Here is a 19,297-nt window from a genome sequence, read left to right as displayed (position 1 = left end):
TAAGGTGGGTGCGGAATGGATTTAAGCTTTATTTGATTTAATTTTTGTTGAACTAAATTTCCTTTGTGAACTTTACAATTGTCCATATGAATCATCATTTGATCTAAGTCCAATTGATCCTCATCCTCATTTGTATTTTTAATTATTTCTTCAATAATATTATCGATGAAATAGCGTTGATTATATTTTTTTGCCTTTTGGTAGAAAATCAATGCATAATAGGGAATTTCCATTGAAGAACATTGTCAGCATGATTTTTTTCACTGTCAATTTTCTTTTGGGGACGGGTGGGGACTTGAGCTCGTGATGCGGCATACATATAAGAACTTTGATAATTAAAATAAAACCATGACTCATCCCCAGTCATTATATTAATGAAATTTTTTCTTTTCCGCTTTTTTCTAATATTTTTAAAATTGATTTTGACATATCGACTCTTTCCAATTTTTGTTCTTCCGTCAAATCATGGGGGACCCATTTCCTAGTGAAGCGCCTCAATGCCATGTCCTCATAAAGAACTTTTAATACAGTATTTGGAGTCACTGATAATTGCTTTGCAATTAAGCGGGCTGAAATAAATGGTTGCTTTTGAAGAATTTTTGAAATTGGATGAACAAGATCAGATGGGGGTCTCCCCGTACGTTCCTCATCAAGGCATGAAAAGTCACCATTTTTGAATTTTCTACACCACCTTTTGACTGTACTTATATGAACTGTATTATTTCCCAAGACAGTGAACATTTCTCTGTATATGGCTTTGTATCTTTTTCCTGAGAGGAAGAGAAATTTAATAATGAATCTTTGTTCGACGGCATCCATGAAAAAAAGTGACGGTTCTTCTCAAATTTTTTTGCGTCACCAAAATTTAAATTAAATTTTTCTCGATATGCAATTAATCAAAAATCACATATTTCACATATATAAGATCTTCATTAACTATATTTTAATATTATATGAATATTTTATTTATAAACTAATCACAGCCCATAATAGGAGGGGGGGTCAGGACTTTTTGAACACCCTATATGTCAAGCAGCATTTTATAATTGTACCTTGTTAACGACAGTTCATATTGGTGTGGGTTTAAAAACAATTGTTATATCTGTATTTCAGTATTGTTCCTCATTAAAAAACATTACACTTTTATCAGTAGAAAAAATGGTTCCAATTCATTTCAATCATGCACAAGCTTAGTAACAGTAATTTTTGGAGATAAATTAAAAACAATTGAAAGTTATGCATTTTCTAGATGTAGTCAATTAAAAGACATCACAATTCCATCATCAGTTACAACAATTGGTGAAAATCCATTTAGTAGATGTTCAGGTCTTCAATTTATTAAAGTTAATAATTCTAATCCGAAATTTTCTAATTATAATAATGATGGAGTGCTTTATGATAAAAATATCCAAAAATTAATTTCATATCCAATTGGAAATGAAAGAGATACATTTGAAATTCCTTCAACAATTACAACTATTAATAAAAATGCATTTTTTACATGTTCACAAATCACAACACTTTATATTAGAGGAAATGTTAAATCTATTGAAAGTAATGCATTTGATGAATGTACAAATCTTACATGCATATATTTTTATGGAAACACAGCTCCATCTGATCAATCTAATTCATTTTCAAACATCAATACAACATATATTATGACTCTATATAATTTTTCAGAAAAAATTTTTTCATTGACACCATCCAATGGAACAATTATCGAAGGCTGTGAACCATTCCCTACTGCCACATTCAGTGAATCAAATCAATTTTCACAATCAAATACATTTTCACAATCAAATACATATACACAGTCAAATACTTATACACAAAGTAATACATATTCGCAATCAGATTCATTCACTAGATCAAATTCATTTACACATTCAAACACACATATATCATCAAACCAATTTTCATTTTCGCGTCTTTTTACTGTTTCAAGTTCTTCATTTCCAATTAATGCATCTTTAACGCATTCCCTCATTCTCTCTCATGTGTATACATTACTTGCCACTCAAACTGTCACACTACTTCCCACACACTTCAACACAATATTTCTTTCGTACTTCAATTCCACTTATATTTTATTTACGACAAATATAATATTTTATGAGTATGTAACTGTTCATTTCTCTTTCTATTTCACATTTTATTCTGAATTTTATACATTTTATTTACAAGAAGTTACAACACAAAGTAACACATTAGATAAAGGAGAAATAATTGGTATCATATGTGGTGCAGTTGCGATATTTTTGTTGATTGTTGGAATTACAATATTTCTAATTCGTAAAAATAAAAACAAAAATCAACAAAATATAACAAATGAATGTAAACATTCATCAACAAGTGACGAAAAAATTATTGAAAACATTAATGATGAAGAACTAAAGAACAATGTCTTATGTGAAAATGACCAATGGATTTAAATCCAAATCAAATTTCTATAATATATTTTATTAAATCTATAGTTATATATCTAAAAAAAATTATTTCCAAAAACAAAATCTTTTTGTTTTTTGATCTTTCTCATAAAACGCCTCCGCAGTTTTTATTAGTTCATAAGGGTCATGAATTGAAGAAGTCTGTAGCAACACAATCAGTTTTGAGTACTTTAGGTCCTCGTGATTTTTCATAATGAGCTTAACGTTCGCCACGCCCAAGTAATACAAAAAGTTTTCGATGTTTGGAATGTGTGAAAACAGAACGTCCCAAATTTGGAGGATATTTAAGAGCATTGATTCCTGTGCAAACATCAAGTTAAACCATTTGTATGCATAGGTAATCGATTCAATCTTTTCTTGGGAAAATTTCTCGGCAATTGATGGTAAATGTCGTTGTAATAACTCATCGAATTGCGATAATTGAGTGCTAATGTTCTCCCTTAGATTCATCTTGGAATAAAAGACTTGGAGTTCAGTGCTTGTGATGATTTGTTGAAGACAATGAAAGGATATGGCTTCAACTAAATCCATATTGGAATAAAAAACATCTTCTGCATTATAAAAAACATAATAAAATGGTACAAGTAACTCGTTAAAACCTTGCATGTATGAAAAGGAACAATTAATTGTTCCAAATATATAAAGAATACGTTCAAAACGTCGAAGGAATTCATTGTAAGGAGCATACTTATCATCTGGACTTGCATCTAGTGGTGGTTCAAGTTTTGGGAAATATTTGAAATGACGAGTTGTTCGGATAACATCAACATGAACTGCATGCATAAGTTTTTGATTAGGTACATTCAGTTCAGTCTTCAAGACATTCTCTGGAATGTATAACTTTTCCCAACCTTCAAGTTGAAAATCATGAATAAATTCTGTATAGTTATTTTTAATTTTTTCTCTTTCTTCAAGCCAAAGATTTGGATTTTGTGGATATATTCCCAATAAAACCAGCCAAGCAATACATCGTTCTTCAGGAGGTGTTGATAAAGAAAATCTTGCATGGCAAATTTGTTTTATAGCTTCTATATCTATTTTTTGATTATCAGGATTTGGCAATACTAAGGGTAAAACTTTATATTCTTTTGCTTTCATATTAACTGTTTGATTTCTAGCAGATTTTATGTGTTGTATTTAAAAAGTCAACAACTTGCCACTTTTTGTCCGTTTAGAGCGTTTAGGAATTGTGTATGTATGTTTGACTATATAACAATTCAATTCCAATCCGATGGATTTGTCGATGATCTAAAATTTCTTTTGGCAGCCGTTACGACTTGTTTAAATCAACCGTCGGATTTCAATATGAGTTTTTGGGTTTGAATGTAAATTTGTTATGGATGTTACAGAAGCCTCACAGTGGAGAGAAATTGCAAATGACCCCAAAAGTCCGACTGTATTAGAGGAAGTCCATGACCAAGTTTCTACAGTTGAGGATCAGAAAGAGATTGACCCAGTAAGCACATCAGAAAATCAAAATGATCAGCAAAGTACAGATAACAACGATAAAACGAAGAACAACGAACTAACAGACGAACAAAAATCCTTGATATCATTAATAGTTCCTCCTAACAAAAGATCAGTTATACCAACTATTACAAAACAAAAACTTCCAATTACCTCTAGCAATGACAAGCGTATTCTGTCGCCATTTTTTGATGACAAAGAGCTTACCAAATCTTTGTCACCTATTCCAAATCCATTTGATTATCAAACGTTTGAAGAATATAATGATGCAGTTGCTGCATGGGAGAAATCCACTAAAGAAGCCACAAAGTCTCAGTCATTGCCTCAGCCTGTATCTATGTTTCATTCAAGAATTGTTCAAGAACTTTTAATTACACCTGTTTACAAACAAAAAATGTCTTTCAAGCCAACAAGTTCAGATATTCTTGATATTGAAAGCATCTTAATTCATGATCGACATTTTAATACATCGCTTACAACCAAAGCTCCATTAGATTATTTTTTAAGGGAAACATGGAAATCGCAATTAATATCACAGCCACCAGATCCTCAATGTTTTGATACATTTGAAGAATTTCAAGAATCTTATATTAATTGGTGTAATATCACTTCCAAATGTAAGCTCCTCCCTCATCATCCACATGATTTTGCAGAACAATTAGGATTTATTCCACAGCAAAAAGAACATCAAATTTTCGATCAGTCGGAATTGAATACTTTACAACAATCACAAACCGTCAAAACACCACCCGCAAAAAATCCGTTTTGCTCAACACGGATTTGTCGATCACTTTATTATTCTTTTTATGGTTCATATCCTGACCCACAAGAATTTATCTTATATGAATTATATAAAACACCAAATGCACCAAAAGATGTCATTAATCATTTCAAACAATATGTTAATGATTTCATGGCATGTGGTATTACAAAGAATGAATTACAGTCCAATAACTTTTTCTCTGATACTGCCAATGCATTAGCATTATTTGATAATCGAAATGATGTCATTTTATTTAATCCATCTGCTCCTAATGAAGTTAAATGCCAACGCCTTATCTTTTATTTTAGGCAACTTCGGCGAACATTTTCATTTCCATACATTTATCAATTATCATTATCATCACAAGAAATCATCTGTCAGAATTTATCCATGGTGACCAACTATTTGTTTTCGGATGTCTTAGTTTATAACCGCTTCATTTGTGCCCTAAATTTATTTTCATATTCACCGACAACATTTATTAATAACATTATCGAGAAGTCACTACTCGCAATCACGCCAACGACGTCACTTATCTTAGTACAATTCTTCAAAGTGTTATTAAATTATTATTTGACAAATATATTATGTAAACACTGCAAGATAAAACCTGACAAGTGCAGTATCCTTATTGCATGTAAAGACCAAGCGTTTATCTTTATGAGTACATTTGCGTCTAACATTGGTGTCCCAATGATGTTAAAGCAAATTGAAGCCGAAAATTCGTTGTTGAACATCGCCATAATTATATTATCATTTGAAGTTAATTTACCGATATTACCAAAGTTCATAAGTTATTTCAAGCCAAATTTGTTTAATTTCTTTAATGATATTTCAAAATGTTCACCAAAAGATTTCATTTATTTGAATGAATACATTTACTTTAACAAGCCATCAATTGAATTATTGTTCCCGACTTTCATCGACTTTATTTCCAACGCTTCTTTTGGTGATTTGTCCGACCAAATGATCAACTTTTTGATTAACTATATTTCAATCAAACCGTTCATGAAAATTAAGGACAAATCTGGTCTGATAGCCGCTTTTACGTGCACAACCACAAAATCCCATTTGAATAACAATTCAATTTTGCTTGGAAAATTTGCGTACACTTTTTCACGGTTCATCACAAACGTTACGGTTTTTTCCAACCGCCAGAAAAACGATATATTAACGACCGTTAGCGAAATGTTAAATGAAAACACCGGAAACCGTTATCTACTCAAAACTGTCGGACGAATATTAATTAAATGGGAATCAGTAGCTAATAATAATAAGGATTGGGTTGATCCATTTTTAAATTGTTTATCAAATGACATAACATCGAATGAACAAAAAGAAATTCAAGAAGAAGTTTGGAAATATTTCCGAAAACTTTTTGTTGATCATTCTAAACTTGCATTAAAGATTATGCAAACACCACAATTACAAACTAAAATAGTTAAAGGAATTAAAATCATCGAACCGAATTCGTTCTTACAAATACTTCGACTTGTCACCGAATTCTTAATCAAACATGTCGAGATCGATTCTGATAGCCAAGAAATCGGCGCAGGTTTCATATTTCTGCTGTCGAACGTCCCGAGTGTACTTATCGAGTTCGCGAAGCTGTTGAACTTGGCCGAGTGCAAGTTAAATAGACACATCGAAAGTATATTGAAGGGAAACCCGAACAAGAAAGTGATTATGCTGATAAGGAAGTACACAATAGCTATGAATGAACGAGTCGCCTGTAAGCAATTGTTCAGCGGTAAATATAACGCACAAATAAACGCAAGATAAACATTGCGAACACGAAATTATATGTTATTAATTAATAAAACAATCGTTTGATTTATCCGATTTTTGAATTAATTAGTGACTTAATGAATGTTATCTTGAGATGAGTGTAAATAATTAGTGACTTAATGAATGTTATCTTGAGATGAGTGTAAATAATTAGTGACTTAATGAATTTATCTTGAGATGAGTGTAAATAATTAGTGACTTAATGAATGTTATCTTGAGATGAGTGTAAATAATTAGTGACTTAATGAATTTATCTTGAGATGAGTGTAAATAATTAGTGACTTAATGAATTTATCTTGAGATGAGTATAAATAATTAGTGACTTAATGAATTTATCTTGAGATGAGTGTAAATAATTAGTGACTTAATGAATTTATCTTGAGATGAGTGTAAATAATTAGTGACTTAATGAATTTATCTTGAGATGAGTGTAAATAATTAGTGACTTAATGAATTTATCTTGAGATGAGTGTAAATAATTAGTGACTTAATGAATTTATCTTGAGATGAGTGTAAATAATTAGTGACTTAATGAATGTTATTTTGAGATGAGTATAAATAATTAGTGACTTAATGAATTTATCTTGAGATGAGTGTAAATAATTAGTGACTTAATGAATTTATCTTGAGATGAGTGTAAATAATTAGTGACTTAATGAATTTATCTTGAGATGAGTGTAAATAATTAGTGACTTAATGAATTTATCTTGAGATGAGTGTAAATAATTAGTGACTTAATGAATGTTATTTTGAGATGAGTATAAATAATTAGTGACTTAATGAATTTATCTTGAGATGAGTGTAAATAATTAGTGACTTAATGAATTTATCTTGAGATGAGTGTAAATAATTAGTGACTTAATGAATTTATCTTGAGATGAGTGTAAATAATTAGTGACTTAATGAATTTATCTTGAGATGAGTGTAAATAATTAGTGACTTAATGAATGTTATTTTGAGATGAGTATAAATAATTAGTGACTTAATGAATTTATCTTGAGATGAGTGTAAATAATTAGTGACTTAATGAATTTATCTTGAGATGAGTGTAAATAATTAGTGACTTAATGAATTTATCTTGAGATGAGTGTAAATAATTAGTGACTTAATGAATTTATCTTGAGATGAGTGTAAATAATTAGTGACTTAATGAATTTATCTTGAGATGAGTGTAAATAATTAGTGACTTAATGAATTTATCTTGAGATGAGTGTAAATAATTAGTGACTTAATGAATTTATCTTGAGATGAGTGTAAATAATTAGTGACTTAATGAATTTATCTTGAGATGAGTGTAAATAATTAGTGACTTAATGAATTTATCTTGAGATGAGTGTAAATAATTAGTGACTTAATGAATTTATCTTGAGATGAGTGTAAATAATTAGTGACTTAATGAATTTATCTTGAGATGAGTGTAAATAATTAGTGACTTAATGAATTTATCTTGAGATGAGTGTAAATAATTAGTGACTTAATGAATTTATCTTGAGATGAGTGTAAATAATTAGTGACTTAATGAATTTATCTTGAGATGAGTGTAAATAATTAGTGACTTAATGAATTTATCTTGAGATGAGTGTAAATAATTAGTGACTTAATGAATTTATCTTGAGATGAGTGTAAATAATTAGTGACTTAATGAATTTATCTTGAGATGAGTGTAAATAATTAGTGACTTAATGAATTTATCTTGAGATGAGTGTAAATAATTAGTGACTTAATGAATTTATCTTGAGATGAGTGTAAATAATTAGTGACTTAATGAATTTATCTTGAGATGAGTGTAAATAATTAGTGACTTAATGAATTTATCTTGAGATGAGTGTAAATAATTAGTGACTTAATGAATTTATCTTGAGATGAGTGTAAATAATTAGTGACTTAATGAATTTATCTTGAGATGAGTGTAAATAATTAGTGACTTAATGAATTTATCTTGAGATGAGTGTAAATAATTAGTGACTTAATGAATGTTATCTTGAGATGAGTGTAAATAATTAGTGACTTAATGAATTTATCTTGAGATGAGTGTAAATAATTAGTGACTTAATGAATTTATCTTGAGATGAGTATAAATAATTAGTGACTTAATGAATTTATCTTGAGATGAGTGTAAATAATTAGTGACTTAATGAATTTATCTTGAGATGAGTGTAAATAATTAGTGACTTAATGAATTTATCTTGAGATGAGTGTAAATAATTAGTGACTTAATGAATTTATCTTGAGATGAGTGTAAATAATTAGTGACTTAATGAATTTATCTTGAGATGAGTGTAAATAATTAGTGACTTAATGAATTTATCTTGAGATGAGTGTAAATAATTAGTGACTTAATGAATTTATCTTGAGATGAGTGTAAATAATTAGTGACTTAATGAATTTATCTTGAGATGAGTGTAAATAATTAGTGACTTAATGAATTTATCTTGAGATGAGTGTAAATAATTAGTGACTTAATGAATTTATCTTGAGATGAGTGTAAATAATTAGTGACTTAATGAATTTATCTTGAGATGAGTGTAAATAATTAGTGACTTAATGAATTTATCTTGAGATGAGTGTAAATAATTAGTGACTTAATGAATTTATCTTGAGATGAGTGTAAATAATTAGTGACTTAATGAATTTATCTTGAGATGAGTGTAAATAATTAGTGACTTAATGAATTTATCTTGAGATGAGTGTAAATAATTAGTGACTTAATGAATTTATCTTGAGATGAGTGTAAATAATTAGTGACTTAATGAATTTATCTTGAGATGAGTGTAAATAATTAGTGACTTAATGAATTTATCTTGAGATGAGTGTAAATAATTAGTGACTTAATGAATGTTATCTTGAGATGAGTATAAATAATTAGTGACTTAATGAATTTATCTTGTGATGGGTGGATCGCTTCGGAAGTGGAAATGTATAATATGTGCAAATAATTGGTGACTTAATTGCGCTATCTTTAGTTTTGTGGATATATTGAATCATAGACAAACCATTCTTTAATATAGTTTTAGAATCTAATATTTATATATGATGCAGATACGTATTCATACACATTGAAATCTGCTATCATTTGATTTGTTTCAATAATATAAAATGTGAAACTTGAAAAAAGAGCTAATAATTAAAAATATACTTACTGATTTAATAAATATTTACTTCTTTTGTTCCATAAATTGAACAAACTTCGTCGGTTTCATTGAGTTTCCATTGAGATCTCAATGATATTTCACACCAAATTCTGGAACCTGAAGACGCGCATTGAATTTTCTATCGTTTTGACTTTTGAATATGATGACGTTTAAATGTATGAAGCGACCGTTTCAAACATAGAAAAAGTGCGTTCTGTACGTTTAATTTATTCTGATGAAAGCAACAAAGAAAGGACAAAGTGTTGTAAGATCAGAAAATATACCTAACAATGCAAGCATGAGATCAAATCAATCGGTGGCTAGAATAGGTGTATTGCAATCGCCAAAATCAACTGCAAAAAAAATGGAAATTAATACTGAAATCAAGATAAGAAATCAACAAAGAATCAAAGGGTTAAAATATCTAAATGAATTGCAAGCTCGTAATGAGGCTGCTCTTTTAGAATTTACTTCAAAATATGAAAATGTATTTATCAACAATTTCAAACTATTCTTGGCTCAAAGACAACAAAACGCATCAAGCAAAAACAAAGGAAATCTAGAAGAAATCAAAGAGTTACAAAAATTAATCCAAATTGAAAAAGAAAAATCTCAAAAACTAAAACAAGAAAATGATGACCTACAAGCCAAAGCTGATGAGCTTTCAAAACATGAATCAGATGTATTATATAAAAACAAAGAGATTAACCAAAATCATAATTCATTAATTCTTGAATCTCATAAGCTAGCCGAATCTAACCTTGAATATGAACTTCAAAAAGATTCTCAGGTAGAAGAGAATGCGATTTTGAAAACGTTACAAATTATTGATGTTGATGATAATAACTTGTCAAATTCTAGTCTTTTCTCTGACAACAACAAACCCAATGTCATGGATTCTCTTGTCATCAGCGACGGTAATTCAACAGAATTCAAAATAAATGAATCGATTTTGGTTGAGAATGAAGAAAAGCAAATCAAACTGAACGAAACGTGTACATTTCCACCGCCAATGTCATCACAAGACTTTGAGAATGTGAAAATTGAGCAAGCAAATTCGATATCAGTTGAAGATGCTCAAGAAGAAGAAAAAGAATCTGAAACGGATTCTATTTCTATTCACAAAAGCTCTGATGTTTCTGACAGTGTAAAAGAAGTCGAAAAAGATGAAAATCTAAAATCTTGTTCATCTTTAGAAAAAAGTCAATCTGAAAAAATGGAAATGCCTGATAATAACAAAGCAGAAGAACTATGTAAAACAGTACAAATTGATGTAAATAAGGAAACATGTCCGAAAATTTGTGAAGAATCAAAACCAATTAATGTTGTTCAAACTAAAGCTAAGACTCCTACTAAGGAAAGGCCAATTTATGAAGGAAGGAAATCAGAAACAAAGGGAAGAAGTTTGAGTAATTATTCCAGATTATGTGATACAATGCAATCAGCACCATCAGAGTTAAATACGCAAGGAATGCCGAAAGAATTGTTCAGGTCTCCATATAGGATTAAAATTCCCAAGTTTTCGGTTCATCATAAATGAAAATTTTTGTGACAGTATGAATAAACCATTCAATTATGTTGATAAAAATAACTTTTCATAAAAAGGCGCCATTTTCCATTTTGTTGGTTGTCTTGAGCAATGATAAGGATAAATATCCTAAACGAAAGGGGACAAAGGGAATCCGTAAGTATTCTCCCAACAGACTCAATACAATGTTTACAAAATAGTTTGAGTATTGATCCAAATACCAAAATATATTTTGTTTACAGAGACTTTTGTATCCTTCCTTTCCTCAGCTTCGAGTTTTATAACATTAAGGATGGTGATGAAATAAAAATCTTTAAAAGTAATATGGTTCTTCCAAAAAAGAAGAAGAATACAAAGCATTGTACATTTTATCCATCTCTTAAACAGATTCTTTGTAATGTGGAATATTTCCAACTTGTTCCAAATCAAGAGAATGGAATAATGTTATATAACGGAATTGTTGATCATAATTTTTCCGAAACAATTGCAAGAATTAGAGATGCTCCCTTTGCAAAAACAGAATGTTGTTCATTGTTTCATCAGAAAATTAAGAAGTTACAAAATGAAGATTATTTTGATTACTTTGAATCATGTTCAGAAAAATCGATAATTCCACCTAAGCCTTTAAAACCTTCAACAGAAACTCTTCCAAAGTTTTGGTGATTTCCTGTACATATAGGAAAAGAATTAATATTATAAACGTCTTTCGAATAATTTTTTTTTCTCATGTGAAAATGTTAAAAATAAATTCAAAATAAACATATTTAGAAATGATTTTATTTATTCATTTTTGTTTCGATTATGTTTTTTGTTCTTCGTATTGTTTTAATAATTCAATAATTTCATTGTAGCCATAATAAGTTGCCCATTTAAGAGCTGTATTAAATCATTTAAACAAATTCCAAAAATTAAATTGATACTAAAGTAAATTAAATATATAAATATCTTTTTCATTTATATCAATTTGTGGCCCTTTTTGTTCAAGAAGTAATTTAACAATTTCGAAACAACCATTTTTAGCAGCACAATAAAATATTGTTTCAAATATTTTAAATAATTTCCAAATAGAATTTAGAAATACCTTATGATTAAAATGAATATTAAATAAAACAAACATATATTTTTAGCATTGACATCAATTCCTTTTTGCTCGAGAAGTAATTTAACTATATCTTCATGTCCATTTTCAATTGCATTAAAAATTACTAAATTAAATAATTTAAATATTTCCCAAATTTTAAATTCAAATTCTAAAATATTAAATGATTTAAATAATTTCCAAATATTATTTTGACATATAAAATTAATAAAATAAATATTAAATAAAACAAATAAATATTTTTAGCATTAATATCAATTCCTTCTTGTTCAAGAAGTAATTTGACTATTTCTGTATGACCATTTGAAGATGCTAAAATAAGTGCTGTTTTAAATAATTAAAATAATTTCCAAATATTATATTGAAATATAAAATTATTAAAATAAATTTCATATAAAACAAATAAATATCTTTAGCATTAATATCAATTCCTTTTTGTTCAAGAAGTAACTGAACTATTTCTGTATGACCTTTATCAGATGCTAAAATAAGTGCTGTTTCAATTAATTCAAATATTTCCCAAATATTATTTTGAAATAGAAAATTATAAAAATAAAATTTATCTTTAGTATTAATATCAATTCCTTCTTTGTCAAGTAGCAATTCAACAATTTCTGTATAACCTTTTTTTGATGCATACATAAGTGCTGTTTGAAATGATTTAAATAATTTCCAAATATTATTTTGAAATAGAAAATTATTAAAATAAATATTAAATAAAACAAATAAATATCTTTAGCATTAATATCAATTCCTTCTTGTTCAAGAAGTAACTTAACTATTTCTGTATGACCTTTTTCCAATGATATTATAAGTGCTGTTTGAAATAATTTAAATAATTTCCAAATATTATTTTGAAATAGAAAATTATAAAAAATAAAATTTATCTTTAGTATTAATATCAATTCCTTCTTTGTCAAGTAGCAATTCAACAATTTCTGTATAACCTTTTTTTGATGCATACATAAGTGCTGTTTGAAATGATTTAAATAATTTCCAAATATTATTTTGAAATAGAAAATTATTAAAATAAATATTAAATAAAACAAATAAATATCTTTAGCATTAATATCAATTCCTTCTTGTTCAAGAAGTAATTTAACTATTCCTATATTACCATTTATAGATGCACAAATAAGTGCTGTATTAAAAAATTTTGATAATTGTTAAATATTATTTTGAAATATAAAATTATTAAAATAAATATTAAATAAAACAAATAAATATCTTTAGCATTAATATCAATTCCTTCTTGTTCAAGAAGTAATTTAACTATTTCTGTATGACCATTTGAAGACGCATACATAAGTGCTGTTTGAAATGATTTAAATAATTTCCAAATATTATTTTGAAATAGAAAATTATTAAAATAAATATTAAATAAAACAAATAAATATCTTTAGCATTAACATCAATTTCTTTTTGTTCAAGAATATATTTTATAAGTTCGATGTTTACAATATCAAAAGTAAATATTAGTGAATCTATAGGAAGTTTATTGTTTTCATGAAAATATTTAACAAGATACAAATTACCGCTTCTTAATGCATTAATGATATGTAATCGAGTAATTTTTATTCCTTCTTTTACCAAAAATAAAAGAATTTCATAATTACTGCTATTTTGACAAACAGCTGTTAGATTTTCTTGATTCAATCCATATTTAAAATTATTCCTACCCATATTCATAATATGATTTCCATAATTTGTTCCTTGATTAATAAATTCATCTAATTTATTTTCATATATATAATAAAAGATATCATTCCTATGAAATATGATTGCTGATTGAAATGAACATTCAAAACCTGCTTTATTTTGTTCACAAAGTTTAATAATTTCAATATTCCCACCTGCAACTGCATAATACCCCGTTTCTCTTAATACAGCTCCATTTAATAACAAAAACTTAAAACAATTAATCGAACCAAAGAATGCTGCATAATCAATTAATGTAATTTTCCAGATATTAATAAATGAATATTTTTCATATATGGATTTAGGTATTGTCTGATTAAAATCAAAACTATTTTGTGTTGATATTTCTTGAAGTTTTTCAATATCATCATTTCTAATTATTTTTGCTATTTTAGTCGGATTAACTCCTTCTTTATTTAATTTCTTATGGAGTTCCCAATCATATCCTAAAAGTCCTTCTTTATATAATTGTTTCTTATTTTCATTTGGTTGTTTTTGATTTGATTCGCTTTGAGGAAGACCAAAGCTAATGCCATTAAACTTTACAACACCTGTATTCATAGTTTCAATTTGATTCTTATTTGAAATTGGAAATGGATTTCCACGTGCAAATGAATACACAGAAATTGGAACTTGATATGGATATAGATTTGGACTTTGACTTTGATATATTGGTTTAACATCGGAATCCAATAAATTTTGTTCAACCATTTTATCAATAAAATATTTTGCTTCTGTTGAATTTTTAGATAATAAGAATTTATGAAAAAGATCAATAATATTGGGATTATGATTTATGATTTCTAATTCCTTAGTTTGGAGTAACAGTAAGAAATTTAAATATGTGGACGCTTCTTCTCTCAAAGAGCAAAAAGCAGAATAAACTAATAAGTAAACAGCTATATTAAATGAAATATGATAATTTGGATCTAATATTTCAATTGCTTCTTGAACTGTATTCTCAATATTTTCTTTCTTTATTTTAAAGATTATTCGTTCAAGCGAGAGCAATTTTTGCATGCTGGGAGACTGAGTTGTGACTTCCATTATAAATGAAATGTAAAATATTGAATTTATTCTAGCCAATAAGCACCTTACAATATTTACATTCTATGATCAATAACAATTATTTGAAAGTTAGAGTTCATAATTGTATTCCCTCCTGCTTGGCCAAACCATTTTTTTTTATATATAAAATGATTCCAAAAAATGTATTAAATGACGCACTTCTTATGGGTATGGATGATTGAATCTGTAATTTATCTTACTCAATGAAAGCTTTGAAAATCAGATTTGCAAAATTTGGATGCTATTCACACAGAAAATTCAGAGCATAAATAATAAAGAAAAACATTTTTATTTAAATATCAGGATTTGAGATCTCATTAATTGATTTCAATAGAATTGTTTTTTTAATTCAAAATATTTAAAGAAATTCAGCTGAAAAAACTTTTCTCTATATCCATCAAATTCTTCTTCACCGCATTTCGATAAATCATGGTTGATTATTGAAACATTTTGAATTGCAGTTTTAATTTCTTCATCTGTTAATTTGGTCGATATATGATGTTGATTTCGAAGAGGAAGAAAATAAGTATTAAATGCTCTTTGAATGTTCTTGAATATAGTTAAGATATTCCTGTTGCTTTTGACTCTTTTCAAGGTTGCCAGATGGGAAAAAACTAATTTTTGAATTCATTAGAGGTGTGTAAAATACAGAATTTTGGGAATATATTCAATAAAATAATGGAAAAGTGGTGATATTTGACTGAGTGTGCTTGATTTTGTTTCAATACATAAATAGAGGTTTTTCACAAAATTCTGAGCATTAATTTACAACGCGCCTCAAATTTTCGCGTAACGTGTTGCTTTTGATAAGGTATCATTGAATTTCCTATCGTTCGGTGAACACGAAATATCCCTCGAGAAGAAGAAATTGCCGCATTCTGGTTAAAAAACAAAAACTGTAGCAAAAAATATGATAAAAACCTTACGAAATAATGAATAATTGGTATATTAATCTATTAGAAAAAATGAATTGAGAAAAATATGATAAAACATTCATTTGCATAATAAATAAAGAGACAGGTTTAGAAACATAATATTTGCATGACCTTATTTCTTAATAAAATCCGTGGAAAAAATCATTTTGGATAGAATTTTCCCCATACTTCATATATTGATCGCCCTGAATTTGTTTATCATGTGACATCCAATGAAATTTCCTGCTTATGAAAGGAGCCTTTGGTCGTTTAATACGATTTGCAATTTCAGATGGTTCAGATGTTAAGCAGCCATTACAAACCATTCTACTTATACCACATTGAGGAGTTTGTGGGAACGAAATTTTTGGAGAAGATAATCCATTTATTCTGCAAGGAGCTAAATCCATTCTTCTAAAGTCCAATATGCGGTTTCGGTTAAATAGTTGTCAAAAACGAACTCGGATTCCAATGACAAAAAGTGACAAGGAGGGTGTCCCGAAAAAACGTGTAAAGTTAAATTAAATACTTTATTTATATTGAAAATTTTCTATGAGTTCTTTGTTGTCTAAATTTGAATAAAAATTATACGTAAACGCGGATGAGTAACGAAATTGTTCTAGCACCCGAAAAAAAAGAAGATGTTGTCATGAAAGATGGAATACGTGTAAATCAATCTGAAATAGAATATCAAAAATACATGGATCAGCTTTATGAAGAACTTGAAAAAGGGAAAAGTTCATCAATCCAAGTTTCACCTGAACGAACACTAATGATGCATCACCCTTTACATTGTGTCGAAATAGGAAGTAATTTTCCAGATATAATCAATGCCATCATTGAAATCCCTGCATTTTCTCGTGTCAAAACTGAACTTGATATTCAAACAGGTCTTTTAAAAGTCGACAGAATCCTTCATTCTTCTGTAGTTTATCCAGCTAATTATGGATTTATTCCTAAAACAATCGCAGATAATGGAGATCCTCTTGATATCCTTGTTCTTTGTCAAGTTTCTGTTCCTCCATTAGCCTTAGTTCGAGCACGTCCCATCGGCATTATGCCCATGTATAAATGTGGTGAAGTTGATGATAAGATTATTGCAGTGTCTATAACCGATCCAGAATATAACATATACTACGACGTTAGCCAACTACCGCCGTTTAAGCTTCTTATGATTAACCAATTTTTCAACGACTACAGAGCACTCGAAAACAAAGAAGTGAAAACGTTTAAGCCGCTTGGAAATGAGACGGCAAAACAGGTAATCAAAGAGGCGCATTCGCTGTATCAGAGTTATTATGCTGAGGAAGAAGAAGATGATGAAAGTTCTTCGGAAGAAGAGGAAGAATAAATTATTAAATAGCATTTGATTGCACTTTTTATCTGATTTGAAATCAAATAGAAAGTTGTCGTTTTGGAAATGTGTTTGTTAACATATAACTTGAAAATAACTTCGTTGCGCAAAGTTTCTTGTTAACATTGAGAATCATTTAACCTTGTTTTAATTCTTTTTATTTGGATATATAAATTTAAATGGTACTTCAAATCTAAATTTATTCTTACATATTGTAAAAGTACTGGTTTAAAACTTCATGTTGTGTATATAATACATAAAAAGCAATAATTTAATAAAGATATGACAATTTATTGATTTAGAAGATTAAACTCTTCAAATGCATAATACATAAATTTAAATGGAGTACCACCAAACTATAATATAGATTCTCAAAACACTGAAATAAAGATACAACATAAATCAATCATGAATAAGAAAAAAAAAATACTTTTAATAAATAAAAATTATGATTTAATTTATGGAGTAATTACATAAGGAATAAAAAAGAAGAAGAAAATAATTATGTTTTTTTAAGTTAAATTCCTTTGTTTGATACAAAAAAATGAAATTTATAAAAAAACAAACAAGTTTACTTAAATTAATCCTAGTTCAGCTCTTCGTTTTGCGATTTTTCTTTGATGAACAATACGAGCAATTTCTCGTTTCAGTCTATCATTTTCTTCTCTTTCTTTTATGAGTTCCTTTTCACTTTTTTCCAATTTTCTTTTTAATTCATCATAATCAAATTTTGCACTTTGCATTTCGTTGCATTTACTCAAAGATTCTCTTTGGCTCCTTTTAATGTTTGTAATACTCTTTGTCACTTGGGCAGATTCATTAGCAGCAGATGTCATAAGAGTTTGGAAATTTGCTTCATTGAGTTGAAGCGACTTTTTAAGGATTTTGTTTTTGTTTTCTAAATCTGCAATTTTTTTATGATATATTTTTGAAAGTTGATTAATTTGATCTGTCTTATTTTTGAGTTTGTTCTGATAATCTGTTTCTATGTCTGTTAATTGTTGTTGAAGATTTTCGATTTGTGCTGTGTGATTAGATTCCATATTTTCTAAGGAACGAACACAGTCTGTAAGTTGGTTTTTAGCACGAATAAGCCTCTTTAGTCTTTCGTTGTTAGAGTTTTGAATGGATTCTTCAAGTGATGATATTCGTTGTGAATCAAAATCAGTGATTAAATCTTCTTCAATAGTTATTGTTTTACCTTGAATTTTTTGAATTTTTTCTTTGGTCTGTTCTATTTTATGTGTTGTTATTTGGATTTGTCGTTCGATGGGTTGACATTTTTCTTCAATGAGATTTTGATTATGTGCTTCAATTTCTAACAAAGTAGATTCAAAGTCATCGTTGATTTCTTGGATTTCTTTGGATTGCTGTTCAATTAATTGTTGAATTGCATTTTGATATCGCGAATTAAATTGTGATATTTTGGTTTTATAAATAACACTTTTTCGCTTTTCTTTACCATCTTTTGTATTATGAGCTTGTTGATAATGACGATCTAATTTGCGAATTCTATCTTGTATCTCTTTGATTTCTGCTTGAATTAATCCATAATATTCTGAACATTGCCGAAGTTGATCATTTGCAATATTTATGTTTTGCTGTACTTTCGTCTGGAATTGATTTATACGCCTTTCCATTGCTAAAGTCATGAGATTTTTGTACGTTTAGAAAATTATTTATGAAAAAGTGTCATCATCAAAAATGTCCAGAAAAAGAGAAAGAGTTCATTTCACTGAGCAAACATCACGTGAAGACTTGGAGAAATTTGCATCTTCAATAAAGTGCCCAAATTTTAAGTATAGTGATGTTCTAAGAACACATGCCTATTTGGTCTCAAAGGAAAAAATTTTCTTCAATAAATCAAGTACGGGATCTCAAGGCTAATAACGCACAAAGCAAATTTATACTTTATTATATCTAAATAAATAATTTTTTATATTTATCATATTAATTCCCATATATTTATCCAAACAAGTAATTTTATCTCTTAACTTCTTTATTTTGCAATACCTTTCATAAAAAAGTTGTATTAAT

General features: G+C 28.1%; 4 protein-coding genes across 4 annotated transcripts; 3 read left to right on the top strand and 1 right to left on the bottom strand.

The window, feature by feature from the left end:
• Window positions 1-3,786: 3,786 nt before the first annotated feature.
• On the top strand, window positions 3,787-6,462 carry GO595_006224 (uncharacterized protein; the record flags this gene model as incomplete). Its single annotated transcript, XM_067919554.1, has 1 exon — window positions 3,787-6,462. The coding sequence occupies one exon, from the start codon at window positions 3,787-3,789 to the stop codon at window positions 6,460-6,462; it is 2,676 nt and encodes an 891-aa protein (XP_067773539.1).
• A 3,372-nt stretch (window positions 6,463-9,834) lies between these two features.
• On the top strand, window positions 9,835-11,139 carry GO595_006223 (uncharacterized protein; the record flags this gene model as incomplete). The annotated part of the gene is made up of 1 exon (XM_067919553.1): window positions 9,835-11,139. The coding sequence occupies one exon, from the start codon at window positions 9,835-9,837 to the stop codon at window positions 11,137-11,139; it is 1,305 nt and encodes a 434-aa protein (XP_067773538.1).
• Window positions 11,140-16,507: 5,368 nt separating this feature from the next.
• GO595_006222 (inorganic pyrophosphatase) lies at window positions 16,508-17,257 on the top strand (the record flags this gene model as incomplete). The annotated part of the gene is made up of 1 exon (XM_067919551.1): window positions 16,508-17,257. The coding sequence occupies one exon, from the start codon at window positions 16,508-16,510 to the stop codon at window positions 17,255-17,257; it is 750 nt and encodes a 249-aa protein (XP_067773537.1).
• A 578-nt stretch (window positions 17,258-17,835) lies between these two features.
• On the bottom strand, window positions 17,836-18,900 carry GO595_006221 (uncharacterized protein; the record flags this gene model as incomplete). Its single annotated transcript, XM_067919550.1, has 1 exon — window positions 17,836-18,900. The coding sequence occupies one exon, from the start codon at window positions 18,898-18,900 to the stop codon at window positions 17,836-17,838; it is 1,065 nt and encodes a 354-aa protein (XP_067773536.1).
• Between the last annotated feature and the right edge of the window lie 397 nt (window positions 18,901-19,297).

The sequence above is a fragment of the Histomonas meleagridis genome (genome assembly GCF_020186115.1).
Source record: "Histomonas meleagridis strain 2922-C6/04-10x chromosome Unknown contig_41, whole genome shotgun sequence".
NCBI classification, from domain to species: domain Eukaryota; phylum Parabasalia; order Tritrichomonadida; family Dientamoebidae; genus Histomonas; species Histomonas meleagridis.
The sequence above is the reverse complement of the archived record's forward strand: the minus strand, read 5'-3'. Positions and strand labels throughout refer to the sequence as shown.